At 42.0% G+C, this 27,462-nt stretch overlaps 3 protein-coding genes across 5 annotated transcripts; 1 reads left to right on the top strand and 2 right to left on the bottom strand.

The window, feature by feature from the left end:
• The first annotated feature begins 212 nt into the window (after positions 1 to 212).
• Positions 213 to 17,814, top strand: limd1a (LIM domains containing 1a). 3 transcript variants are annotated; one of them, XM_085801702.1, is made up of 9 exons: positions 600 to 1,516; positions 1,547 to 2,180; positions 6,651 to 6,752; positions 10,781 to 10,848; positions 11,941 to 12,003; positions 12,844 to 12,974; positions 14,003 to 14,054; positions 15,663 to 15,731; positions 16,362 to 16,901. In XM_085801702.1, the coding sequence occupies exons 1-9, from the start codon at positions 872 to 874 to the stop codon at positions 16,497 to 16,499; spliced, it is 1,902 nt and encodes a 633-aa protein (XP_085657828.1). In that variant the 5' UTR covers positions 600 to 871; the 3' UTR covers positions 16,500 to 16,901. The 3 variants fall into 3 exon arrangements, with proteins under 3 accessions (XP_085657827.1, XP_085657829.1, XP_085657828.1); XM_085801701.1 differs by having other exon boundaries at positions 213 to 2,180; positions 16,362 to 17,814; XM_085801703.1 differs by having other exon boundaries at positions 213 to 1,970.
• A 1,973-nt stretch (positions 17,815 to 19,787) lies between these two features.
• Positions 19,788 to 23,013, bottom strand: LOC146972006 (H-2 class II histocompatibility antigen, E-S beta chain-like). Its single transcript, XM_085801693.1, has 5 exons — positions 22,922 to 23,013; positions 21,747 to 22,007; positions 20,615 to 20,896; positions 20,382 to 20,492; positions 19,788 to 20,036 (listed from the first exon to the last, which is right to left on the bottom strand). Exons 1-5 carry the CDS (start codon positions 22,977 to 22,979, stop codon positions 19,993 to 19,995), a joined length of 756 nt encoding a protein of 251 aa, XP_085657819.1. The 5' UTR covers positions 22,980 to 23,013; the 3' UTR covers positions 19,788 to 19,992.
• A 1,890-nt stretch (positions 23,014 to 24,903) lies between these two features.
• Positions 24,904 to 26,412, bottom strand: LOC146972005 (H-2 class II histocompatibility antigen, A-U alpha chain-like). The gene is made up of 4 exons (XM_085801694.1): positions 26,321 to 26,412; positions 25,897 to 26,160; positions 25,491 to 25,772; positions 24,904 to 25,385 (listed from the first exon to the last, which is right to left on the bottom strand). Exons 1-4 carry the CDS (start codon positions 26,376 to 26,378, stop codon positions 25,249 to 25,251), a joined length of 741 nt encoding a protein of 246 aa, XP_085657820.1. The 5' UTR covers positions 26,379 to 26,412; the 3' UTR covers positions 24,904 to 25,248.
• Between the last annotated feature and the right edge of the window lie 1,050 nt (positions 26,413 to 27,462).

The raw sequence follows: 27,462 nt of genomic DNA, 5'->3' as shown, positions 1-27,462 counted from the left end.
AACACACACAAAAAGTCCTCCCCCGTGCACGCTCCTCCGTAAACGCTCCTACTACACATACGTAGAGTTATTTATAAGGTCACTGTGTCTGTGATTAATGAGGCCGGTGTTGCTGCCCTCCTCTCCTCTCCTCTCCTCGGCTCGGACTTTATACTCGTCGCTGGTTTTCATGTGAGCACTGCGCCTTTAAAAACAAACCGTTCCATGTTTTCAGTCCCAACTGTCGAGTCGAACGGTGGTGGCCACGTACGGGCGCGTGCGTGCGTGACGCGACGGTTATCCCACGGTCCGAACGTCAACTGAAGTTACTTTTAACATTAACGGCAAAATATTATCGGATATTTAACCACTTTTTCTGGAGTAGTTTCCCCCCCTGACAGAAGAAAAAGTGCTGGAGGAGAGAGGGTTTGTGAATGAAGGTTCCCCGCTGGGACTGTTAGCGGGAGGAGGAGGTAGAGGGGGCGGCTTGTGGTGGGGTCGCCCGGGCTATCGGATCTGGGATCAGCTCGTTTAAAACACAGTCAGACAGAGGGAGGCTTGTTCGGGTCAGAGCTGCGCCGGACGGAGAGACGGACACTTCTCACCGAGGAGGAGGAGGAGGACACTTGGAGTTTGAAACTTTTATTTCTTGACCATAGGACGGTGTAAAAAGAAAGAAGAAGGGGAGAAAAAAGGGGACGGAAAAGTTGGAAACAAGAGGAAAAAGTTTCTCGGCGGAGCTGGACGGTCTGGTCTCCTGTCAGTAACAGTAAGCTAATAATTCACCGTGGAGGTTATCACTTTTACAGACTGCTAGCTAAGGCTTTTAGCTTTTACATTTGACTGGTTCAACTTTACTTTCCTGACGCGGAGAGACGACGTGTCTTTAAAAATGGATAAATACGAGGATTTAGGACTGGAGGCGAGTAAGTTTATCGAGGACCTCAACATGTATGAAGCATCCAGAGATGGTTTGTTTCGCATGAGGAGGGACGCAGGAAACAACCCCGACTTTGAAGAGACGCGGAGAGTTTTTGCCTCCAAAATGACTAAAATACACATGCAGAAACACCAAGAGGAGATGGCGAAAACCACCCAGGCTATAAGGATGAATGGGGGTCACAACAACAGCAGCAGCAGCACATATTACACCAAAGACAGGCCGCCTATCAACAGTTACAGACAGCCGGGTGAAGCGGCAGCGAAGCCCCCGATTCTCTCCGGTCCTGTCCCGGGCACCACGACCGGGAGTCAGTCGTCGTACGCGCAGTTTGACGGCCAGAAACAACAACACACCAGCATCCAGCCTGAACCTCCAGCCGGCAGGGCATACGGCTTCGGAAATAGTTACGAAGATAAAGAGCGCTTGGAGCCACATCCGTACCAGCACAGCGCCCAGGCTGCTCCCCCCGGCGCAGGAAGCGCGTCTCCCTCTCCGCCCGCTCACGCTCGTCACCCGGTCAGCCCATCGTCGGCTGCCTGGGCCTCATCCAGAGACAGCCAGCTATCCCCATCTCCGTCTGGGTCAGGGGGCAACGTTGCATTTCAGCAGCAGCAGCAGCAGCAGCAGCAGCAGCAGCAGCGCCTTCCTGCACCCCCCACTGTCAACAATCTCCCATCCCAGCAGAATCAGGTTGGCACCCCCCACGCTGTAAACCGCAGTCCACCCCCCTCTGCTGGGCCGGCCAGGGGATGGACCGGAGAGCCTTCTGGATCAGCAAAACCAGATCTCATCCCAGCCCTGCCTCTGAGTGCCTTCACAGGTGGGGCAGATTTCCACGTGCAGCAGCAGCAGCAGCCCTCTCCTATACAACCTGTGGCCCATTATGCACCAGCGTCCCCAACCTCCAGACCCTCAACTAGCCATAATGGTCTTGTGCCAGCTTCTCCTATTGTGCCTGCACCTTCTGAAACATCTCAACTCAAAGTCCAGGGGACGTCCCCTGCATTGAGCCATGGCTATGTCTCTAAAAGCAGCAGCCCGGGTCAAGGTCAGTGCCAAATGCCTATCTGTGGACAGGCCGCCATCGCTGAACCATGCCAAGTCCCATGCTCCTCCAAACCTGTCCAGCTAACCTGCCAGCCTTTCCCCGCCACACAGCCCCCAGAACAGGGGCCCTCTACTGCTGAAATAAAATTAGAAGCTCTCACTAAACGCCTGGAGAAAGAGATGGATGCCCAACCAAAGACTGACTACTTTGGTAAGAATTTTTTAGACCAACAAGGGGGCTTCTGTCTGTCCACTGGACCACTACTGTAAGGCCCATTGACTGACCGAACCACCCATGCACAGATCAGAACATACATCCACTTGTTTTTTATTTCATATTTACATATGCACACTGGCACTCTGTGTTGTCTTTTTTGTCTACGTTTCCCTTAACACAGAGATGGACACACAATATTTATGTATGACTTAATCAGGAGGGCATCCCCGTTGTATTATCTCTTTGTTTGATGGCATTCCTGATGGTCTTTGCTGATAAAATAGTTCATCTTATTAGGCAGAAGCTGTAGGAGGTCTCTCTCTTTTCTTCTGTGGAATGCAGACTGAATAATTTTCTAATTTGTTTCATGTCTTCTTTTGAATGATTCACTCTGTGCCCTTCTGGCAGCTGCAAACAAACCCATGAGCAGTAAAAAGGTGGGGCAGAGGACAAAAAGAGGAATGCTGCATTTTTCTCTCCTCAGAAATGTAATGGGCTGCTCTTCAGTCGACATTGATGACTTAACTCATTAGCTAGATCTTGATCACTTCTGTTAGGGTCTGTGCTCCATTAAGTCTGTGATTTTTTTTATGTCCCTTACACTGTTGAGTGACTTACAGTCACATTCAGTTTCCCATAAGACATAATGACTGCAGATCTGTGCTCATTACTGTTTTTGTGAGCATGCTTGTGCTTGTGATGAACACGTGCACATCATAAAAATGTTAATGAGTTACATCAACAGTGGCTGTTCCTAATTTTGGGGGCACATAGGAACGAGTAACCATGGCCTGCCCAGAATCAGCAGAGCACTATCAGTCATGTAAGTGGCTGCTCTGTTTTCACTATCAGGAAATTGATGCAACATGGAAAAACACACACGCTTTGTTGTGACACCAGCTGACAGATGCAGACGCTGTTAAATTGACAAGATATACTGTATCCTGTCACGAGTGTGTTTGTTGCAGAGAGGACGAGTGTTCACGTGTCAGCCAGGTGTTTGGAGCCAAGGCCATTCATGAAAATGGGATGCCCCGCTTCATGGGTGAGAGATAGTGGGAGGGGAGAGAGTGTGAGAAAGAGCTATGTTGTCGGGTACAAAGCCACAAAGCGGCACCCCCATTGCACAGACTGACAGACAGACAGACAGACATACGCAGGCGCAGCCCACCCTCGCCTCCTCACAGGAGGAATTTCCTGTTGGAACGTCACGATTGTAATTCTCAGCCTTTCCTCAGACCCTCGTGGGCTCATGTTGGTGCTCGAAGGAAGATGTTCTGGCGTACATCACTGTCACGACCAGGCTCATAAATAGCACAGCGGTGTGAATGTTACGGACTGTGGGAGAGTTCAGTGCACAATCAGCAGAAGTGTAGGTTTTAAAGTAACGCTGTGTATGTCTTTTCACACACACACACACACACACACACACAAACACACACGAGTCGACGCACAACCCACACACGGTTTCTATGAGGAGTTTTCCACCAGCTCATGGCTCATCCTCTGAGTCATGCTCTTATTCCAGAAAAAAAAAACTTGTGTAGGCAAGCTTTGTTCACAAAACTTTAATGTCTTTCTTCGTAATTCTGTGTAGTAAAATATGAAAAAGACACATATGTAGTCTTCGAACATCATGCTTTTAAATATTAGGTTATTGAATGTTAATGTTGCCTTGCATTAGGAGTAAGATTTGAATGCTCTTTTGAACGTTTACACCGTTGCCATGGCAGTATTTAACTCATCCATTGAGCTGTGTTTACACGCAGGGGTCGGAGTCAGAGTTCCCAACTGTACATCAAGTGCTGATTGGCATATCTGCAGCTGGAGGTTCTGGGAAAATGAGTCCAGAGCCAAACGGCTTCACCGGGGGGAACACTGAGGAATGTCTGAAGGAAAAGAGCGAGGAATTTTAGAAATGAGGTCTTAAGATGAAAAAGGGGAGGGGAGACCCAGACAAGTTTAGAGGTGCCTGCGGTGTAGCTGAATGGACGAGGAGACAAACAGCAAGATTTAGGGACAAGTTTGTCGATGCTTCTTTGTCCTTGGCCTCAAGAGCCGGAGAGGATGTGAGATTTATAGACAAGTTCATCCAAGAGGGAAGAAGTGGTGGGACATCCCAGTGTTCTGCTTACCACCCCCTCTTCCTCCAACTTTCACACAGACACACACACACACACACACAGTCAGTGGAGCGTTTAGTTTTGCGTTAAGATGGGGGATTAATTTATCCCATCTGGCTGCAGAGTGGAAAGCTTCGTCTTAACTCTTCCCAGGGATTCTTGGCTTCTGCTTTGGCGGGCTTTTTGGGGCTGGCTTTATGTGTCTGTGTGAATGTGATATAATCTAATGCATGTCTCTGTGGCTGTTTATGTATGAATGTAGCCTGTAGCATTTGACCGAATCTAATATGCTATGTCAGTTTGGGGTGTGGTGCGGTGTGAAGCGAGTATGAAGAAAAAGATGCCACTGAAACAGTTTCTCTACATTGTAACGTCACGTGTATCATGTGATGGCTATGTTGAAGTGATGGGCAGATGGTTACTGCTCGTATAGTCAGCGATTTATTGTTTGGTGGATGTGTAATGAATCTGGAGTCGTCGAGCTAATTGAATGACTGAAGAAAGTTAGTAGCTGCTAGTTTTCATTTCTAGTAGGAGTTGTGACAGCTGGGAAAGGTGAAGGGAGAGGGAGGGGGTGTCAGAAGTTTTGGCTCCATGTTTTGTTTCCCCTCCCCCACTTGCAGTCAGGCCCAGGAATAATCACACTGTTTTGGAATATGGGCCTGTGGCCAAAGGCAAATTAATAGTGGCCCAACTGGCGAGGAGATTAGTCCAAAAATAAGGAATTTTTGGTTCTGAAGAGAAAATGGACTTATTTTTGTCCCCATGGGGCGTGCAAATCAAAGCTATAAATGTTTTTCCTCTGAAGTTGTTTGTTCTCAGATCAAAAGTGTTTACAGTAAACATTTATAGAAAATGAACTTGGAAATAACGTGATCTTAATTTGGGGAATTTGAGGGGACATCAACTTACTGTGTTTTCATATAAACAACATAAGCTTACATAAGAGCCACATTCTTTTGCTCTCTCTAATAATATCCCTCTATCATCTCTAAATCTTCTTTCCAGCCATTGGGGTCCCCGATGATGTGTCCTCTGTTGTGGTATTAGGAGAGGCTTTAGCTGAAATGTATATATAGCCCAATTGTATATTGTGTTACTGACCATCACTCAGGAGAAACATTTGAAGAAAGTTATAAAAAATGTAACAGTGTGTGTTTTAGGAGGCAGCCACGTGGTGTGTGCTGGATAAAGTGGAAACAGAAGTTCCTTTGTCAGTGTTTGAGGAGGACCAGTGCTGGGCTGGGCCGGGCTGGGCCGGGCCGGGCTCTTTTGCTGAGCTACACTTCTCTGTCTCCAGGGAGTTTTTCTATAAAAAACACACACACACAAATAACCCCATGCACATGCACACACATAAAAGAAACTCATGGTCTCACTTTTCTATCTCCATGCAGTAAGGATGTTTCCCCTTTACCTTTACACTTTCTTTGAGTGGGTGGTCATATCACACCATATCTGTTTGATTTAGTAGCCAGTGAACATTAGGGTCAGCGGTAACAGAGGATGTCACTTGTCACAGCCAATTATCACATCGCACCATGTCAAACAGTGCATGGTCGGATGGAGAGATGGAGATTGACAGAGACGTGGAGCGATGAACATTTTTGCTAAAAGATGTAAAGTGTCAGAGAAGTCGTGTGTTCATCTGAAGACTGAAAAAAAGAAAGAAAAGACGTTGTTGCATTGATCACATGGAAACCCCGTGGTATTCATGATCTGTCCAAAGTTAAAGGAAGGATTATGTAATTCATTTCAGCGTATGAAGTGGTTCTCTTCACCCAGCACACGAGCAAAAGAAAACGCCTCCTGTCAGTTTCAACTTTCAAGTATTTTTTGTTTTTATTTCAGTTTCTTTTTTGTTATCACGAATGTTCTCTCCTCATCTGTATCAAATCTGTTTGGCTTGAATGAGGAATGGATTAATACTAAGTAGACAGCTGATGTCTCAACACGAGGCCACACTGATTGTTTGTGTTAGAATAGAAACACTTTGATTCTTTATTAACAGACTTCTCAGTTTCTCAGCCAAGCCAAATAAGCAGATAGGGATATATTTCCCCTTTCGATGATATAGCCCGCTAACTAGTTTCCTGACTTCCCCCTCCATTGTTTTTGTCTGGTTTAATCTGGATCAGAGCCTCCACAACTCTTTACTGCAACAACAATCTGTCTTTGTATCAGACTCTGTATCCGTCTATGATTCAGTATGTGTTGATGTAGCCCGTTACAACATCTGTATGTGTGCGTGAATGGTGTTGATGTAAGCGAATGAATGGCAGATTACTTAAATGTGTGGCTTTTCTGACTCTGTGTTATTCTGTGTTGTGTTGTGTTGCAGGACTGTGTGTTAAGTGTAACAAGGAAGTGTATGGAGCCAACCAGGCCTGCCAGGCCATGGGGAGCCTCTACCATGACAGCTGCTTCACCTGCAGTGCCTGTAGTAAGTACATGCACATACACACACTTCACTCAGTCCATTCAAACACTTCCTCCTGTTTTTTTCCCTTCGGTCGATTGACGTATAGAGCTCATGTCACCGTCCTGACTAATTGGCTGCCAAAGACCCTGTCCTCTTAAATAAAAGTGGTACACTCTTTTTTCAGTCATTGACTGCCCCAAAGCAAAAACACAATTATTTAGGGATTACTGTCCTGTACTGCTGGTGTTTGGTTTCTGGGTGTGCCAGTCACTCCTTCAGCCCACACAAAGACACAGAGCAAAACTTTCTGCAGGCCTAAACTATCCATTAGTCAACTGATATGTGTGTAGTGAATCCACATCCTGTGCACAGCCTGAAACTGGAAAGGTTGACTTTTAAAACCACAGATCGTGATCATTAGATGAGGTGGGACTTCCGCAATCCGCATGTATCAATTTGCATGGCACCATTAACTACAGACTCATGCAGCAACATGTCTCTTGTTTGCGTTGTTATTTCCCAAGGTTGAAACTATTGAAACATTTAAAAAAAGAACGGGTAAGTTCAAACAAACTGCACATGCGGTGGAACAGTGAATCATTACACGCCGTTACTCTAATGTTAGATTTAATGCAGGTAAAGTCCTCACTGCTGCATAACGAACTGTCTGCTGGAGACTTGTCATTGCACCGGCCAGGTTTTAGGTTTCACAGTGTGTCAGTTTAGACAGTCGACCCGACCAATTAGTTCCAGTCAGACATCACACCAGAGGTTCATCACCCCGGCTGCACTGTGCAGTGTATAACCGACCTGTAGTTTCCTGGCTGGAAGCAGCACATTTCTATATCAGAAACACGACCTTGCTCTCCACTTTCACTAATTAAAATCTCTGTCTCAGTTATGGTGGGTATGTGGAGAATTTGCGGCACTGTGGTGACCCCTCATTCTGCAGTACCTTTGACCTCAGCGGGTATGCCCTCTTATGTATGATTAACATCGCAGTGTTTTGTTTTACCCTTCCTCCTCTGTGGGTGTGAGAGAGAGAGAGAGAGGAAAGAGGAGACACATTGTGGCTCAGACTGAAACTGATGTCTAAACAGAGGAGAAGATGGGAGGGGGGCTACACACCACATGCTTCTCATACCTTGCTCCATGTGAGGGCATAAGGGTTGTGTTTGCTGTGAGTGGCCCCAGGGAAAAGCATCTTAGCTGGGGAGGAATGCAGGCATAGGGGCCCCTGTGTAGGCCGGGCACCAGGAGCACACTGGGTGCTGTTATGTCAGCTGGGTGCAATGAGACAGAAGTACAGTATGCTGTAGGGAAACCATTTAATAGTAGCACACCATCCACCGCATGCAACCAGCATGCAGGAGCACACTCCATGCACCTGCATGGCAGTAAACAACATGATGCAGTCTAATATCCAGTGCTTTAATAATAAGCATCCCTTTTCATCTTCATCCAAAACACTTGGATAAAGTTACATAACAAGTCTTTATGACTGTGAACTTCCTGCCATGCCCTGACTCACCCCCCGACAAGGTGACTGAGAGGCAGGAGAGCATTCCTGGTGGCTAGGGGAGTTCAAGCTGTGTGTCTGGGACTCAGCGCTTCGCTGTAGGGGGTCTTCCTTCCAGGCTAATCATTGACTGTTTACAAACAGTTACCGGTGCAACCCAATTCCAGTCCTGCTAGTGGGAACTGGGTTACTCAGTAGTCAGGACATACTCTGAAATGAGGGAAATTGAAGGAAAAAGACATATTCTCTCAGTTTTGCTCTCAGTATTTTTATATATAAAATGTAAACAGGTGGAAATGGCTTTTTATTGTGTGGTAACTACATTTAGATGCTTTCACACAGGAGCAATATGAGCAAGAAGAGTGGAATACAGTCCCCGTCTCAGTTTTCTGCTTTCATAATATCAGCCTCTTATCCCTGCAGTCTTCAGAGAATACAAACAAGGATCTGATTGGTCCTGAATCCACTGGTATGTTAACATCTGGTGGGTAGAAAAATGTCAGGGCCTTGACCAAATGTCCCAGGTGCTGTTCACAGTCAAAGGAAATTCACAGAGCACACTGAGGTTTACCACTTTGTCTGTTTAACATATGTAAATCAAACACATGTAAATCAAATGACTTTAGATGAGACTGAATGTCAATGCACAGTGTACAACTGTGGAAAGGGAAATGTGTGTTAAAGGGGATACACGTAGGTATTTTGCTGAGATGTCTCACTTGACTAATTTACACGCAGGAAAGAGCAGGGTTAAGGCTCGATTGGGAAGTCGTGGTAGGGTCATTGTGAATTGCATATTTTCTGAATGGGATTACACAAGGGAATCCATCGAATGTTTTAATTAGAAAATGGCGTGTGTGTCTTGTTCTGTCCCTCAGGTATTTTACATTTTTATGAAAGTGGAATAGTCGCACTTTGTTCTGGTGCTTTTCAAACAGTTAGCCCTGACTCCTGACTTTAATTAAGCTCTTATCTCTCTGCAAAGCTCAGAGCTTTCCCTCTCTGACTCACTGGGAGAAAAAAGACAGGAATGTGAATAAGAAGAAGAGGAATGGCCCATATCTTACATTCATTCCCTTCATCCTTTCCTTTTTCCTTTAGGGACACAGTTCCAACACTGGCTGTCAGTAATTACCCAAGGCCGGTTCAACACCTCGGCTCGATCAAAATAACTTGTCTCTTGAGCAATTTGTTGTGCGAGCCGTGGTTGCTATGTGACTGATATTATTCTGTTATTCTATTAATGTGAGCTAATGAAATTGTGAATAACTGCTTTAGAGATTTTCATGTGACATTTATTTTAGAGGATGAATCATGGGATTTACTTTAGCTTTTTTCCCCCCCATGTCGTTATCTCCATACTCACCATTTAATTCAAGCTCACTGTTCAAAGCAAAAAAAACAACAGTTTATTTATTTAATTTGCACCTTTAAACTGTCAAATTATGGTCATTAATATTGTCTAGTTATTTTCCTGAGTCTGTTCACTTGTTTTTGATAAATCCAACAAATTAAATACCCAACTTATATAAGTTCTTGTACAACAGACAAGTTCTGGTGCTTCACTGCTGCTCAGTAACTTGCAACACTGCCCTTCATGACGTAGCAGTGAGAGATCTCTGCTGTCTCAAAAATAAAGTAACATGAGCTGTGTTTCCGAGTGGCTACATTTGTCCGTGCATCTATCTGGACACAAGCAATCAGGTAAACAGAGCGTGAGATGGGAGATAAATAGGGCTCCTGTTCACCAAGGTTACCCCCCCCTCTCCCTCCTCCTCCCTGCTTTCCCCCCGTCTCACCTCCCCACTCGGAAAATGTGAGGAATGTTCCCTCTTCCTGTGGGACCTGGGCAAGAATAGCTATATGTGAAGTGAGCGGGAAGGTTTTGCTGTGTGTGTGAGTGTGTGTCTAGCTATAAGAAGCCAGATCCAGACCATAGAACGATTAAAGTGCACAGACAGACAGGAAGCACAAGCAGAAAGGAACAAAGAGGCAGAGTACAGCGGGCTGTTGTAGGTCTTGGCCTGTGGTTGCCATGAAATCCAATAGAGCAGAGTGTTTAATCTGTTGCACCTGTCCAGTAATTGGATTTAATCAGCATATTCCCCACATGTGTTTGATCCAGATGTGTTCCTTGTCTTTCTGGAGCCTGCTCTGTGTCCCAGTTATATTATATTAAGACACCAGCTCGCCATAGATCAGTTTATTTGATTTATCTTGCTGGGATTCAGCAGGATATAATGAATATTACAAGAGGGTCCATTACCTTCAAATGACCGTTATTAATCACAACGGGTCTTTATGCATTAGTGCTGTAACTATTTTCTGAGACGGGGTTCATGGCTTTGCAAGATTTTTCACAAAGACGTTTCAACGTCATATTATTGACTCACCGTTTCTAGTTCATTTCTGATCTATGGTAATGACAAAAACATTTCTTTTCTCTCTGACTGACAGATTTGAGAGTTTCAGGTGCAGATTCTGCTTTGTGTCGCTCAAGAAAAACAAACGTTTTTGTCTGTTTCTGCAGGTCGAAGGCTGAGAGGGAAGGCTTTCTACTATGTCGGAGGGAAGGTTTTCTGTGAAGAGGACTTTCTGGTGAGTTGGTCGATACAATACAGCACAATCAATATGTCTGTGTATGACTTCACACAATCCATCCCTTCGCAGGAAGTTTTACAGATCTTTACAGTTAACTAGGAGTAATTAATATATCAGCCTTCTACTTAAATATACAGTGTAGGTCAGAGACGTTTCACCTTGTGGCCCAGTTTTGTAGCATCTGATGCAGCTGATTCAGATCAGTTTCCTCCCTTGGGTGGGACTGGAGGGAGGTCAGAAACTGGAGAGGCTGCTCTGCTATGGTTTATGGGGTGGAGGGCAGTCAGGCCACTCACGCTAGGTGCAGTTATGACTATGTACTTTCACTATGTGTGATCGTAGGACGTACACGAAACACAGTTAACCCTCTCTGGTAAAAATGTGTTGTAATTTCCAGTGCACATTTTGTAGTGTGTTGACATAGGAAATCCACCATTTACGTGCGTACTTTCCCAACTCATCCTCTTATTGACGCTGTCAGTAGTTCTGTGTGTGTTTACCTCAAAAGCCCTGTCTGTATAAAACCATGTCTAATCACCCCTCCACCAAAAGCTTTCAGTTGCTCAATTAAAATCAAAATTCATACTGAATTTAATTTGCTCTGGCTCTGCGCCCTCCTATGTGCTGTTAATTACATCTGCTCCTCTGCCTGGTCTGTTAGAGTGGCCATTCCACACTGACACCGCTCCACATAATAACAAATAATGAAGCTCAGCTGACTGATTCAAAAACTGAATGATTTAAACGCCAATCTCGGGAACCAAACCACGTTCATACCTAAAAACCTTCTTCACCGGCTTCTGTAACAAACTCCACACACAATCTGTTTGTTGTTGTTTTAATGAATATTTATATTGCACACAACAGATATGCTCCGAGAGAGGGAAAGTGGTGATTTCATGTTGTTTTATAAGCAGGTATTTTAACACAGCTACAAATGCTCAACCAAATAGTCTGCTTGGGATTATGTCTAAGAGCCACAGCGGAGTTGTTCAGAGCTTAGTCTGAAGCAGAGTCGGAGATTTCAGTCATCCATTAAGGAAACAAATTCCAATGACATCACCATCATTTTGTCTCTGTCTGTTAAAGTACTCTGGTTTCCAGCAGTCTGCGGACAAGTGCAACGCATGTGGACATCTGATTATGGACATGGTGAGTGTCTATTGCTTCTCTCCTGTTGTGTGTGGTGTTGTGTCTATGTGTGTGTGTGTGTGTGTGTGTGTGTGTGTGTGTGTGTGTGTGGGTCCGAGCCAGGTGATCTCAGCAGTAACTTAGTTTAACTTCACTAAAAGAGCTCTCTGTGGGCACATCTGGATAAAGACTCAGAAGGAAGTGTTGGCTCTGTATGTGCATCTCTTGCTCTCTTATATTCATACATTTACACACATACACATACATGTACATACACGCGCACACACAATCCCAGGGGTAAAAACAGACACACACACACACACACACACACACACACACACACACACACACACACACAGACACGGTTTGATCAAGCCAGGATGTGTCGCAGCCTTTGGGACGTTGTTCTTTACATGACTCCACACATGTTCTCCATCCAGCAGACAGAGATGAAGGAGAACTCTCAGTTTTTACTGCACTGCCTTATCCTCACATCTGCACATTTCATTTGCTGTATCTCGCACCAGAAATCTGCTGGCCATGATCACTGAGAGCATTTTTATGTTATGTACATGTTCATGTATGTCACGTACTGTACAGTGTATTGTCTGCCTCTGTCTTAAATCCACCAAAGAAGACATTGAATTCTTCATCTTTATTCCTTTGGTTTTATTTCAGTTTTGTTGAATAGCTTTACCCTGATGACTCAATATACCCAGAGGAATCATTAAATATTAATCTTATCTGGAGGCAAAGACTATTTTAATTCTTTTACATACAAATAAAGAGGAAATGTGAAATAGCAGAATGAAACAAGAGGATTGATTTCCTGATATTCTTCCCTCATTTATTCCTCTGTAGATCCTGCAGGCCCTCGGGAAGTCCTACCACCCCGGCTGTTTCCGCTGCGTCGTCTGTAATGAGAGCCTTGATGGAGTGCCTTTCACTGTGGACACTGAAAATAAGATCTACTGTGTCAAAGACTACCACAAGTGAGTGTCACTTGTTATCTAGTAGTTCAAAAGTAACACAAGCGCATGACCTGAATTTATCTGTTTTAAATTAGTTTAGCATGACACTGGGAGAACTGCCTTAGTTTCATATTCCAAGTTAAATCACAGCACAGCCCGACAGCTACTGCAGGATCAGGTTGAGAAGGTCCGACAGGTTTCCTCTGACACGTGTGGCAGACACATGAGAAGTGTAGTCAGGGAGAGTGAGAAAGGATCTCTGTCCTGTTAGAGGTGTGAAGATAGGCGTCCGGCCATGACTTCTCTTGTCTAAACTCAACAGTGACATGCTACGAAAAGACAAATACAGACCTTCTGGTGACTAAATGAAAAGCCAAGGTTTTGTGTGTGTGAGGAAAACTGATGTCACACTTGTGAGATACTTTTAGAGACTGTGTTTGACTGCAAACTCTCAATGGTAGCACCTGTAGTGCCTCAGCGTCTCCTTCTACACTCACACAGCCGTTCATCTCTCTGCTGGGACAGCATGTACCGCGCAGCTGAGCACATGGCTGATCTCTGTCTGGCAGCTTCCACATGTTCTCTACGCTGATTAAATCAGACAAACCTTATTGTGTATACAGTATGTGTTTGACTTTGAGCCACAGTCATGCCCAACCACACTGAGAGGCCCTTTGTTATTTCCTCAGACATCCAGGTGCCAGCCATGTGTGTGGAAATAATGAATTCATTTTGCGTTTTGTTTTTCTACTTTTTTGGGGGGGGGATTTGGATTTGGGAGAATCACGTGTGTGAGGGAAAGCCAGCACATCTGCAAACCTGGCATCTCCTGAGTCAAGTCAGGATCTTGAATTTGTCTGAGTCAGGAAAGAGAGACGCAGGGTAAAATGGGTATAAATGTTTAGAGAGGGACGTCGGCTATGAACTGTAACCTTTAAAGTCTTTGGTAAGATTGTAATTGAACACAGTTCATTTAATCCTGAATTAATTACTTGAGTGCAGATTTACCAAATGTATAAAAACATTCTGTTTCCATCTCTCTCTTCCAGGGTCCTGGCCCCTAAATGTGCAGCCTGTAACCAGCCCATCCTGCCCTCAGAGGTAAGATCACATCAGCAGACAGGGTTATAGTGAAATATTATTTATTCTTAGCAGGTATAGTTAGTGCCACACGTCTGAATCAGTTAAAGTTCAAACTTTCCTTAAAAGAGATAAATATCTTATGAGATATATACAGCTATGCTTTTGTGTCAGGATTAGAGTTTTATCATATGATTTAGAAAACCAAAGTGGTTATTATAGTGCGCTGATGTAAGAATAATGCTCTGATAAGTACTGATAGTAACCGCATATCACACGCCCTTGAGTGCACTGTGTACTTTGTGTGACTGAGCCCCCGGTGAGAAAGGTTCATTTATCTTGTTAGAGCAGCAGAATGTGTCAGGCCTCTGTTAGTGAGCTGACAGAGGAGAGATGACATTAAATCAGAGCAGAGAGACGGAGAACCGCGTCCAATAAAGAGCTGCAGCAGGTCTCCAACCAGGAATGTTGTCGTCCACGGTCAGTGCTTTAACCACCAGGCCACCAATAGCAGCTTCAAGCCCTTTTCCTCAGCCACAAGCACCACACTTCTCAGTTTACAAGTTTACATTCCACAGTTGAGTCCGATAACTTAAGATATGAAGTGAGCATAAACTTAGAATACGCTCAGTGGTAGATGATCGGCTGTCTTATGGAGCTGAACAACAGCCAGATTGGAGCAAAGGCTGGCAGCGATGGCATATAGAGTATGAGTAAGTTAGCCTCAAGCCCTGTTTCACTGTGAGGGCAGCATGAACTTTATGGTGTTAATCATCTGGAGGTTGTTCACCTTTACCCGTGGATCAGATTATAAATCTCTATCTCCGTATTATGACTCACTTATGACCCAAACTCAGAATTTAGTTGTTGAAAAAAGCCGATGGCTCAATATAAACATATTTCCCACTAGACGGCAGGTCAGGTCAAGTGTGGAGTCTTAATATCTCTGCGCTGTGAACGGACCAAGAGTGCGGAGACACAGACATGGACATGCTGGCAAAAACAAAGAAATGTCCAAAATTAGAGTCAACTTTGCTGGAATGTCCCTTGCCCTCCCCTTTTAGTGAGCAGTGAAGCCGGTATGTAGAGGAGAGGTACTGTGTGTGTGTGTGTGTGTGTGTGTGTGTGTGTGTGTGTATGTCTGTCTGTCTGTCTGGACATTCAGGGGAGGTCCACAGAACCACAGACAGATAACTGAAGAAAACAAACACTATCTCTGGGTGGATGTGGAGAATCAGGAGGACAAAGAGCACGCTGTGTTCAGACTGAGATACAAGATCTTTGTACATATTTGTAACTGATTTGCTCCCAAGCTTTAGACTCCCAGTGCTGATGTTCTTTGTGTCAATAGTGAGCCAGTAGGATCTGTAAATCCTATTCTGTTGCAAAGTTCAGTTTTTTTCAGTAATAAAATAAAAAAAAATGTAATGAAACATGATTTGATCATGCAGCGACACAGTGGGTTGTTGCAATACAGAGGAGCAGTCTAAAGTACAGACAGTTCAGTTCTGAGCTTACACAAACGAGCTGGGTGATGTTTTAAAGATTTTGTTGAACAGAACGAGACAGTGCAGTGTTTCCTGGTGGGACTGGCTTCAGTTGCGTTTGTCTGTCTGGATTTCTCTCCAGGGCTCTGACGAGACCATTCGAGTTGTATCCATGGACAAAGACTATCACGTGGAATGCTATCACTGTGAGGTGAGTTTCTATGTCACCGACAACATGCACGCTCACTGGCACGGAGCCGGGGTGAGCGTCTAAATGGCTCATTAAGAGAAATCATAAAGAGTAGATCCCTAATCTTAATTACAGTCTTGGCGATAATTATGTACTGCTGAGGAGAGCAGGTACGCGACACCTCATCATCACTAGCTCATCATTTTCCTGAAGGGCTTCGTCTTCATTCGCCACCGGCTGATTGACAGCTGCTGTTCTTCCACTTCATGTAAATAAAAATCAGTGGGCTGAGGGGGGGCAACTTCTTGTTAAAGTAGAGTTAAACTATGGAGAGGTTGAGTTTTTTTAATCTATCAAGTTGTTCAAAGAGGAGCCATCTGCATGTTCCTTCAAACTGTAAGACATAAGGCAGATCAAGGAATTTTCATCAACGTGAGATGTGCTCACGCTGAGATGTTTTCATATCTCCTTGTAACTACAGAGACAAACCTCATGTAAAAGCCCACATCTGTACATGTCTGAGGCTTTAATTGCCATCCAAACATTCAGTGGACAGTAATGAGGTCAATGCAGAGCAGAGGTGAGACCAATTATCCTCTTTTTCTGGGCGGAGGCGTCCCTCTCATCTCTCTCATCCCCTGTGTATTTTAGGACTGTAAGATGGAGCTGAACGACGAAGAGGGTCACCGCTGCTACCCTCTGAACGGCCACCTGCTCTGCCACTCGTGCCACCTGAAGCATATTGAGCCTGGCAGCTCCTCTTCCATCCCCACGGCCGCCTCCTACTAACTCTGCTGCGGGTGAAGGGAGACACCTGGTGGATCTAAGGAGGAACTGCCAAAGAGTGACTCGGACAGAAGCGGATTTACAATTCTTGTTGTAGAGGATTGATGGATTTTAGTGCCTGCGGTTTGATGTGTATTTCGACAGGGATGTTAATGAAGTCTCCATTATGCAAAACCTAGAAAGGTTATGGCCCAGTAATGAAGTATAGTAATACACCAAAGCCCTACTTTGAATATTGCGCTGAAGTGTTGCCTTATGATTGTTTTTATATAATTATCTGTTGAATTGGCTTTGTAAATATATTGTAGTCAATTTGTTTTAGAGACAGTGTGCCTTCAACTTCAACTTCACACCTGTGCTGTGAAATTACAACTCAAAGTAAATCTGTAAATCTTCTATCTAAAAGCTCTACTAATGATGATCATTTGCAAAAAAACAAAACAAAATTACGTGTAGATCAGGTCGAAACAACTCACAGGTACCTTATGTTTCAGTCACGTAGAAACAAGAGACAGCTGAGAAAATAATCGTTCAGTCACATGACACTCTGCTTCCTGTTACCAGAAATGGCTTTTATTGTGAAGACAGTTAAACTCAGGAGGGGAGGGGGCAGTTTCTTGCCATTCATACACTAATAACAGAGAGTGCCTATTTATACATGAGAGAGATACAGAGTGCCTGTGTTGGGGGGATTAGACAACGCAGACAGTCTGTGAATGGTGACCTGCACACGGAGCCAACATTGTGGTTCATTTCTCCTATGCAAGTGTTGGTAGGCAATAAATGACATCTAAATAGCACAAAACAATCCAGAGAGGTGCAGGTTTCTCTGCCTTTTAAACTCAGAGCGTTTTTTATGACTTTTTCTTTTTAAGTCTGAGTAAGAATGCTGAGGATTGCCAGGTCATTTATTTTCTGTCACATGACGCCCGTTCTAAGCACTTAGAGATAGATGTGTGTTGTCTGCACCTATGGAGAGGTTGGTATTAGACCTGTAGATCTATGTATTTTATTACATTTGCAAACATGGTGTATTTAATAAAATCTATATATTATAGGCCAATGTTCATTTACCTTTGTTTCATATTGACTTTCGTGTAAGACCCCTTGAATACTAATTAGATTTGCAGTGGGAAGTACCTACCTTTACCTACCTTTGCCCTCCAAATATTATTCATGTCTTCAGTTTACTAACTTAATACTTTGTCATTTGAGGTCCTTATTTCATAGCCAACTGAAAATGAAGACGAAGAGTAAATATACATATGTGCTGTATGATTGTTGTAAAGAAAATATTTAATAAATGCATCGCAATAGACGAACTTTGGGTTTTGATTTGACTTTGCGTCAGGAAAACAAAGACATGCTCATCTTGCAGCTCACAGCTTTTCAGCTTTTAAAGTTTGTGTCACTAAACTGGAGAACATGGATGGTTGTTTATCTGCAGAGTGGCTGATGAAGTGATGCTGTTTGGAGGTTTGAGCTCTGCCTCAGTATCACTTTTATAAGTATCACTGCTCAATAAAACACAGCACAAAAGGGAACCAAAAACTGAACCTAGGAGTTTTCTGAGACGTTGCCAAGTCCTATCAGCCCCTGTTGATCTAAATGTGGCTCTCGTTCTGAGTATGTTCAAGATCTGGGCAGAAATCTGGTATTTAAAAGGAGAACAGAGACGGCAAGTTTCAATATGTGGGACAAGAGATGACGCTGTGCAGTCGCGCACAAAGCAGGACACCTGGTCACACCATCTCACTCTCCATTTGTTTTATGTGTCTGCTGCAGTTTTCCATGTGTGCAATACCCATGGTTTTTTTCCCCAAGTGCTGTTGCACCAGGTACAGAGCATGATGACCTTCACTGGAATTAAACTAACAGTGTTAGTTAAGTGTGACGTGGGCAAAGAAGAAAAATGCAAAATGAGGTCAGCGAGTGTTGGTTCTCTTCATTGTTTATTTGGCAAATGAAACTGGTATGGGTGTACCATGGAAGCAGTTTACCTGCCAAACTAGATCTTGTCAGACAGGGCGGAACAAATCCTGCATGAAGGAAATGAACAAACCACAGACATAACAATCCTGTTTACTATTAGCTACACCATACATATGGATTAATATGGCTGAGTGTAATGCCTTAACTATAAAAAATATATATATCTGAGAGAATTAGCTGAAAGAGAGCAGGCTGCCCCTGATGCTAAACTATATCATGTCACTGCCTGAAAATGCTTTATGCCTTTAGTCTGGTTACATAATGTCTATGTCCTACTTTGAAGAGTAACACAATGACAATCTCTTTCAATTTTAATGTTATTTTCCCTCTCCAGAAAATGAGAGTCGCAGAGGCAGCATAGAAGAGGAGGTTAAAGACGTCCGTTACATGTTTATAAGGAAGAAGTGAAGAAGTGAGCTCAACTGTGAGGATAACAGATAAACTTACCAAAAAAGAAACAAGAATTTCTCAGACCGATGAACATTAAATGTGCCACTCATATAAATTATTTATCTTATTGTCATTATTTGGAAAATATCTGCTCTCGTCTCTTGTTGAATTTTTTTTTTTTTTTTTTACAGAAGTTTAATGAAGCTCTGTTTTATCTCAGCATAATCATTCAAGTTAGAAAAACGTGACCAAAATTTGCAATTTAAAATTACTACAATGGTTTAATAACATCTTTGTCAAACTAGTCTGAGCATGAGAATAATATAATAAAATAAATAAATAAGACAAAGAAAATGCACAACAACATTGTTTTATCTCCATTATATTATTAAGACAAAATTACATGTTTGAAAAGTCATTTATCTTTTTATTTACATTGATCCTTCCTTTGATATAATCTGGGGACTGCCAGTGAACCTTTGTCCTCCTCAATATGTATCATTATAACTGGGGCAATAAATGATACAACTATGCAGCCTGCAAGGCCTTACAAGATACCAGCAGTTCCTATAGAAACCAGAATTAAAATGTAGTGTGTATAGTGTGCACATTTTCAAACAAGAAAACAATTGTCACAGTCAAAACCGCAGACTTTCACTGTCCATATGTGCATCAATGATAGATATAAGTAATAGGCCTAAGTATAAGTAACACGTTCATCTTGCCCTCTTTACTTTAGTGAAACATTTTGATGGGAAAAAAAGGTCTTTTAAAACATCAAAAAGACAAAAAAAAATACTTTCCACTTTGCCTTGAAGATCAGACGACACATCCTGTTTTCCTCCTGAATATTTTTAACTTAATTAAATCAACTGTGCACCTAAGGAATTGTTTGAAGACTAAAGATGGAGCATATGTTTCAGAGCTAAACTTGTGTTTGATAGGTACATATATATACTTTAGGCTTTGACAAGATCTTGTCAACTTCAATAAAAGCTTACTTTTAATACATGAATATTAAAACAGCATATAAATATCCTCAAGAACTGAGTAAGACTAATTTTCTCACAGATAACGGTATGATTCATCCTTGTCCTTTTCGGTTTGGATAATTTCACAATGTCCCATGTATTTCGCTGGATGGCACCAACTCTCGAACTGGAATTAAAAAAAGAACAGAGTCACACAATGTTGATTTCCAGAAGTGTTCAGATCAAATTTTTGTTTCCTTGGAGGCTAAATCTAGCAGATTTAATGTGTCACTTTCTGTCGTGTGGTCGGCCTTCTGGCTCTATGATTTAAAAAGTAATGAAACAACAAATTCTCTCTTGAAGATATGCATCATTAGACCAACGTTTAAGTTTCGCTCCACACAAGTCCCAAGAGTGCTGCTGTGGCAGTTTCTGTTTCTGCGCTGTGATTGCACAAGCAACAGATTCATTTATCTCTACACACTTGTTGCCTCAGCTACTGACATTTCCTCAGTTCCCCCTTGTGTCTCACCAGTAGCGTTCTTCCTGTAGCAAACCACCCCTGTAAGAAAGAAGACCAGACCCAGCACGAGGCCTGCTGCTCCCACAGCAAACTTATTCCTCTGTGGCTCAGGCATGGAGTCTGAAAACACATGAGCCACAAACACAAACTTAGATTCTACATAATATTCATGTTCAGTCTTCAATCCTACTCAAACAAACATTCCCCTGTTGAGTGTTTTCATTGATCAGTCACTCTCTCACCCCAGTCGTAGAGTTTAGGCTCCCTGAGGCTGGCGTGCTCCACCATACAGGTGATTTTCTCTCCAGGTATCGGTGTGTACTCCAGATAGGAGTGGATCTGGTAGAGCCAGTTCCCATCAGGCAGCTCATCAGTGGACGTCACATCCGAGGTCACCGTCTTCCCGTCCCTCAGCCAGGTCACTTTGATTCTTTTGGGATAAAAGTTGTACACACTGCAGAGGAGCATGGCCGGATGTTTGCCGTCCTCTTTCTTAACTGACCTCAGCCTGACGTAGGGCTCCACTAGAGGACAACATACACAGATGAAACAGACGTTGAAATCATAGATATTCTTAGATCACAGATAGAGCTGTGAGATACTGACAGAAAGAAGTACAGGGAACAAACAAATTGTTTATACATCGATGTATGTCCACTGCGTTGTCTCGTATTTCACAAAAAATATAAATAAAGTGCAACTCAGTGCAGAAACTCCTCAGCAAAAAACATGCTTTTATATGAGCGTCGTTAACATTACAATATCTGCAACATTTGACTTCTATTTTCTACTCATAAAAGAGGAAAATATGATTTAAAAAATATTAGAGGACAAACATTTTCCTCAGGAGCCGCTACAGATCAAAAGCAAAGCACAATCATAGTGAAATGAATGACGGTGGCCAGAAGCACACCTCCAAATGAGTGATGAAGTTAATCATACCAGGTTGAGAAGTGATGAGAGAAGGATTTAATGCTCTAATGATTAATCCAGAGCCACAAATCACAAGCAAACAAACTATAAACCTGATAACTACAGGGGGTGAACAAGGGACGAGGGATTATAGCTCTTGTACCTCACACTCAGACTGTAGTGAGGCAGCTTTCTCAAATGTTGTCAATGCTTTGTGCTGATGTTACAACCATTACCTTGGTCAATATTACTCACGTATGCTTTTCAAACACTACTACAAAAACATTTTAAAAAACTGACATGACATTTGTTGATTGATTCTCTTTACAGGATATGATACCCCACAATTCCTGCATTTTGTAATTTGTACTCAGTGAATATTTTATCAATATGTACCAAATGCACACGACTCTTGCAGGCTGTGATCTGTATCATTACCAGAATATAAACTTTAAAAATCACCTGGTTGTGAAAGGGCCTCCACTGCGTGCGGCATATATTTTCTGCACGTCTCTGCATTCTTTTCTTCTTGTTTCAAAAAAGACGGGTTCTTGTTAAGGCTGTCAGCGAATTCCTGTGTGCTTTTTGTGGAGCCACTAAAGTTTCCTGAGGTGCTGTTGTATTGGCCGATGAACATTTTATTGAAGAAGATTTGTTCCAGATAAACGGTCTCATGAGTGCGGGTCAACAGGCAGCGACTTAAGCCATAACCGTAGAGAGCACCTGTAACACAAAGCCACAAAGCAGAGGACAGTGAACGCAACACGCATATTATGAATATTATGACTGTAGCTGCTTCTCTTCATACAAGGCTAGCATTGTACTGGGAAAGTAGGATGAGGAGAAAGAGTACCCCCGTCATCTTTACCTGAACTAAATCTTCATCCAGTCATGCTCCACATGACACCAACCTTCTTCATCATCTCTATCAACATGATTCACTCTGTGGCCATGGCGACCACAGCAGACTCATCCCATGCAGAGATTAATATGTGACAAATATGTTCCTATATTAAGAATGATGTTGCTACAGTATATATACAACGTATTATCACATACAGTACACAATCTCTTGATATATTAAAAAAAAACATTGTTTGTTGGTATATATACTGAAAATATATTGAAAAAAATATTCATTTTGAAATCTAATTGCAAGTTTATTAAAACGTGTGATAGACTGGTGACCTGTCCACTGTGTGTGCTGTACGCCCTCACTCAAAATGTACACCACCTCTTTAGCACCAGACAAACAGTATTTGAGCAAAGGTTGACACAAACTAGTTGTATTACCCCCCACTTCCCCAGTGTTAATCTATAGGAGGTGGCCGCTGTTAAACACAGATTATATAATAGTGAAAATATAAAAATATAACTTTGGTAACAGAGGATGAGACAGAGCATTGTCAGTCAGGCTACAGCAGGAAAAAATCTGTCTCTATATCACAAGCTGTAATTCAGATCATTATCTGCACTGTCCACATCTTTAACAACCTAGCATTTAAATCTGCAGCAATCTGTGTGAATTTAGTAGAATCACGTCTCTTCACATTCCCAGATATAAGCTACATGACCTTTAGCAGTAATATCTGTCATACATTTTCGATAATTACAGGTGCAGATTTAATGTCACTTACCGGTTCTTAAAAACAATAGGAACAAACACAGCAGTGAAAAGCAGCTGCGAACATGCATGGTTGCTGTCAAATGAGAACATACAAAACTGGAAGTAAATTGATCTCACTCCGGGAACATGAGGAAGTGAAGCAGCAGTAGAGACCGCCCAGCATTTATTCTCTGGTCAACAGGTGTGGCTCGTATTTGTTTAGATATTTTAAAACTGGATTTGTTTAGCCAACAGGCACCATTGTTTCTCAAATTTAGTAACTGCTTACCAGCAGGAGAGTTGGTGCCCTGGTTTCTTATCTTCACTGTGTTTTAAATATGAATATATATTCATGTATTCTGGTTTAGGTCCAGAATACATGAATGATATGTTATAAACCCAGTTGGGCTTTGAGATCTACTGGTCAGATAGTGGAGCACAGAGTTCAAACCAGACATGGTGAAGCAGCATTTAGCTGCTATGCTGCACACAACTGGAACAAACTACCAGCAGAACTGAAATCAGCCCAACTGTAAACACTGTTAAATCCAGGTTGGTTTTTTTTTGCCTTTATTTGATAGGTAGACAGGAAAGGGGGAGGCAGAGAGAGGGGGGGTGACATGCAGGAAAGGGCTGCTCTTTTAAAGAACTTTAAATTGTAATCTTGGATTTGCACTGTAAATCCAATACAAATCAATATTTCATATTGCAAACTGCTTTTATACCATTTCCAGTTCTTATCTTATCTTATCTTATCTTATCTTATCTTATCTTATCTTATCTTATCTTATCTTATCTTATCTTATCTTATCTTATCTTATCTAGATATTGTATAGATTTATTAAGGCACTCTTAAAGTGTTGCAGTTTAAAATAATTAAAAGAAACTTGAACAAAGCAAATATGTGAGTACTGTATATGGACTGACTGGGGAGAATAGTAAATGTAGGAAAAGAGAAGTTCACACAATAAGATATTACATATATTCATATAGCATCATAACCCTGTCTGATGCCACAGAATTAAGCTGATAGTGGATAATCTGTGTTGGAAATGGAAAAATGGAAGTGGGAACTTTGCTGTGTTTTAAATTGGAATTGATAAAACTTCTCTAAGTTGTGGAAATCCTGAGTGATTGGTTTGGTTCATCAATCCCTCTGACTCCAGTTTCATGATGATTATGGGTCACTTCTCATATAGTACCAAATGCAGTCAGTTCCTTAGGTATTTGAAAGATCATACAGTTTTCGTGATTCTTCCTCCTCCATCCACCACTAAAGTTGAACTGAAACAAAGGCATCAAGATTTATATGAAGTACAGACTTTCAGCTTGAATTCAAGGGGTTCAAAAATATTCCATCATCTTTCTAGGAATTTTTATACATTTTCCGTCAATTTTCAAAGGCTCAGAAATATTTGGACAACTGACTGACAGTCAGTTTCATAGTCAGGGGTGAACTTCTTCCTCATCCACACATGCAAACCTCAGCAAAAGACTTTGCCATTTCAGATCCACAATGGGCTTTTTGTGTGTCACGCGATGATGAAATGTAAAATACAAAAAGGCGGTTTGAATATCGAGAACTGTTGGTGGAAGTGCATGATGCGCTGGATTTTCAGTGAGGACACAGTTTCAGAGAAAACCAATTCATTTCATGCTACCTTCAGATTCAAGTTTATTGCTATTTACTTCAAAATGAATACATTCAATTGTAATATATGCTATTCAGAGTCAGTTGTCCTATGCAGTAATTCAACTAGAATAACTCATTCAAGTTATGCGATTAAACTTTTCAAACTGAACAAATTGAAACTATCTGATTGAATTGTTTTAGTTGAACAATACAAATGATCCCAATTCAGATTCTAATGATACATATTTCCTGCTATGTATAGGTATACAATGTAGAAGTAGAAATACAAAGCAACAGAAAATAGAACCAATTTACTGCACAATAAATGATAAGAACTCTGTTTCTTTTAGCAAATGTTCTTAGTTATATCGCAGCACTGCTTTACAAATATACAGCTGTAATCTTTATGTCAGCACATTTTATACAAATATGAAAAATACACAAATATCATGTACATGAGAAATCTTAAGAGAAAGCCTCTTAACATATATCAAAGTTACAAATAAAAATAAATCAAACAGACATAAATCTGTCATGTGTACTAGGCCTACTGTGTTGTAAGATTGAACAGAATTGTTCTACATTCAAACATCTCTGGACCAAAATCATGATTTATTAGACAATATAATGGTGCAAATTTGCACTAGACTAATAAAAATATTAGTGTTTTTATAAATTACATGTGGACCATTATCATCCTCATCTTTTTCATGTGTGCAATCCTCCTAAGCATGAGTAGCTAACCTCCCTTGGTGTCCTTTGACAATCAAAAATGTTCCAGCGACGACCCCCACTAATGCCACAGTCAGGCCCACTCCACAGAAAATATCTGGTGTCAGACTTTGATGATCAAATTCAGGTTCTGTTGAGGGATGTGAGAAAATATGCATCATTACAATGGGGAATTATACAACAGATCGTTGCAATATTTTAATATTAAAATGCATTTAAAAGATACAACAGTCACCCCAGAATCTCGACGCAGGCCTCTCCAGGGCCGAGTGCTCCACAGTGCAGCTGTAAATGTCCCCCTCCCTCGGTGTGAACGTCAGGGTGGAGAACTGATGGAAGGTCTGATCATTATTAAGATGAGATCGACCGAGTGACACCCCCTCTGACACAGGACGGCCATTTTTAGTCCAGGTGACTTTGATGGCAGGTGGGTAGAAATGATTCACAAAGCAGATGAGTCTGTTTTCAACTCCCTCCTCAACGTCCTCTGCAGGGTAAAGGACGGTCTCAGGGGCATCTGTGGTGGTGGGTTACATATAAATAAAACCCTTTATCAGCATTCCATCAATCACATCCTCACAAATATCAATGCTGAGGTTACTTTACTTTACATTTCCAGTTACAGTTACAGTTAGGCCTACCTTGCTCTTCTGCTGGATGTTTCTCCTCGACTGTGATGAATGCAACAACTCCTAAACACGTTCTCTTGGCTTTCAGAGCATTAGTATATACATGTAATCCACTGCACATCTGACTTGGATCCAGCACGAGAAATTTGGGCACAGTGTAGACAATCTCCTGTTTTTCAAAATTCACGTACAACATCTCTTCAGCATCATATTCAAACTGCACCTCGGTCGTACCATTTTCAAAGCAGCCCACGAAACGTGTGAGTTCATGGGCAACTGAAAAACAATAAAGAGACATTGAGAAAAATATAAATATTGTTGTGTAAACAAAAAAATTTGTGTAAACAAAAAGAAAAAAACTCTCCATTAATATTTACAAATGTGTGACTCATACATCTTTACATGAACAGACAAGTCAATATGAAGGAATTCTTACTTTGTGAAAAGGCACAGAGGGATTGGAGTATCAGGATTAAAACAGCAGAGCGCCTCATGTCTCACCAGAGGACCGCAGCACTGATGTGAGTCTCCACAAAATCTGTACTTCTGTTTCCTATGTGAAACTTAGATCACATGACCAGATCATGTGGTATCACTTACTGTAAGCAAAGGAAGGTATGTGACACGCAATGGTGGCCACACATGGAGGGTGTCTGATCAGACTGCCTGGTCAGAGTGGTGTGTGTAACTCAGGTAATAGCCTACACAAATCCAACATGATTTAAGAGTTTATTTATCACAATAAATGTGTTAATGTCTGGGAAATTGTTGATCCCTGGTGAATCATCAAACCAATCTCGATGCATTCATGGGAACCAAAATCATTGAGCACATGCAAATTAAAAATAGAGCCTGATTAGCAGCTTCTGTGTTATGTGATGAATGTTATTCCCTGCACAGCAGTTTGACCAGTCTAACTGCAGTGAGTGAGAGATTGTTGAGAAATGTGTTGTGGGTAAATAAAGCTTAGCCTGCACCACCTAGATCGTCAGAAATGCAGTATGCGTTTCTGGCAGAGATTTTAAAGGTTTAAAGGTTATCCACTTGGAGATTTAGTTTTATTACAGAGTCCACATTTTTGTGTTGTTTAAATGATATGAAAGTGAGTTGAAGACAGTTCATCCAAAGTGTTTGATTCATATTTGTAGTTCTTAAGAGCAAACTATTAACTTTTATAAAACAAGGAAAAAATTAAAGTTAAAGATTAAAAAACTGGAGCACTAAGGGAATCGCATGGGGGCACATAACGACTTCATGACCACTTTCTTTAATCTCATGTTTACTGGAGTTGTGATGTGTGGTTTATTGATATGAGTCATAAATCAAACTTTATTCAGAAAAAAACTGTCAAAACATTGTTTGTTTCTTCAAGTAAATTAGGCCAACATAATTTTGTTTATAGAAAACATGTACAAAATGTGGAGAGAGCAGCTTCAGCATAGGGAGCATGAATTTCCCATATTAGACTGCAGGTGGCGCTGGAAGCTCAGTTTTTGTCAGTAAATGTATTACTGTAAAGCAAGTGGACAGTGTTCAAGCTTTTCTCAGTCATAGTGGTGCTGAAATAAATCAAGATGG

This window comes from Trachurus japonicus, chromosome 16, assembly GCF_045865225.1.
Source record: "Trachurus japonicus isolate A0001 chromosome 16, Traja_1.0".
In the NCBI taxonomy this organism is placed as follows: Eukaryota; Metazoa; Chordata; class Actinopteri; order Carangiformes; family Carangidae; genus Trachurus; species Trachurus japonicus.
The sequence above is the reverse complement of the archived record's forward strand: the minus strand, read 5'-3'. Positions and strand labels throughout refer to the sequence as shown.

Bases quoted from the DNA above. Each gene is read 5' to 3' on its own strand.
- limd1a (XM_085801701.1), top strand. From the start codon at position 872: ATGGATAAATACGAGGATTTAGGACTGGAGGCGAGTAAGTTTATCGAG. The intron at 10,849-11,940 runs GTGAGTTGGTCG...TGTCTGTTAAAG, and splicing joins TCTGTGAAGAGGACTTTCTG to TACTCTGGTTTCCAGCAGTC. The intron at 12,975-14,002 runs GTGAGTGTCACT...TCTCTCTTCCAG, and splicing joins TGTGTCAAAGACTACCACAA to GGTCCTGGCCCCTAAATGTG.
- LOC146972006 (XM_085801693.1), bottom strand. From the start codon at position 22,979: ATGCATGTTCGCAGCTGCTTTTCACTGCTGTGTTTGTTCCTATTGTTT. The intron at 22,008-22,921 runs GTAAGTGACATT...TTTGTGTTACAG, and splicing joins CCTATTGTTTTTAAGAACCG to GTGCTCTCTACGGTTATGGC. The intron at 20,493-20,614 runs GTGAGAGAGTGA...ATGTGTTTTCAG, and splicing joins GCCTAAACTCTACGACTGGG to ACTCCATGCCTGAGCCACAG.
- LOC146972005 (XM_085801694.1), bottom strand. From the start codon at position 26,378: ATGAGGCGCTCTGCTGTTTTAATCCTGATACTCCAATCCCTCTGTGCC. The intron at 26,161-26,320 runs GTAAGAATTCCT...ATTGTTTTTCAG, and splicing joins CCTCTGTGCCTTTTCACAAA to TTGCCCATGAACTCACACGT. The intron at 25,386-25,490 runs GTGACTGTTGTA...ATCCCTCAACAG, and splicing joins GCCTGCGTCGAGATTCTGGG to AACCTGAATTTGATCATCAA.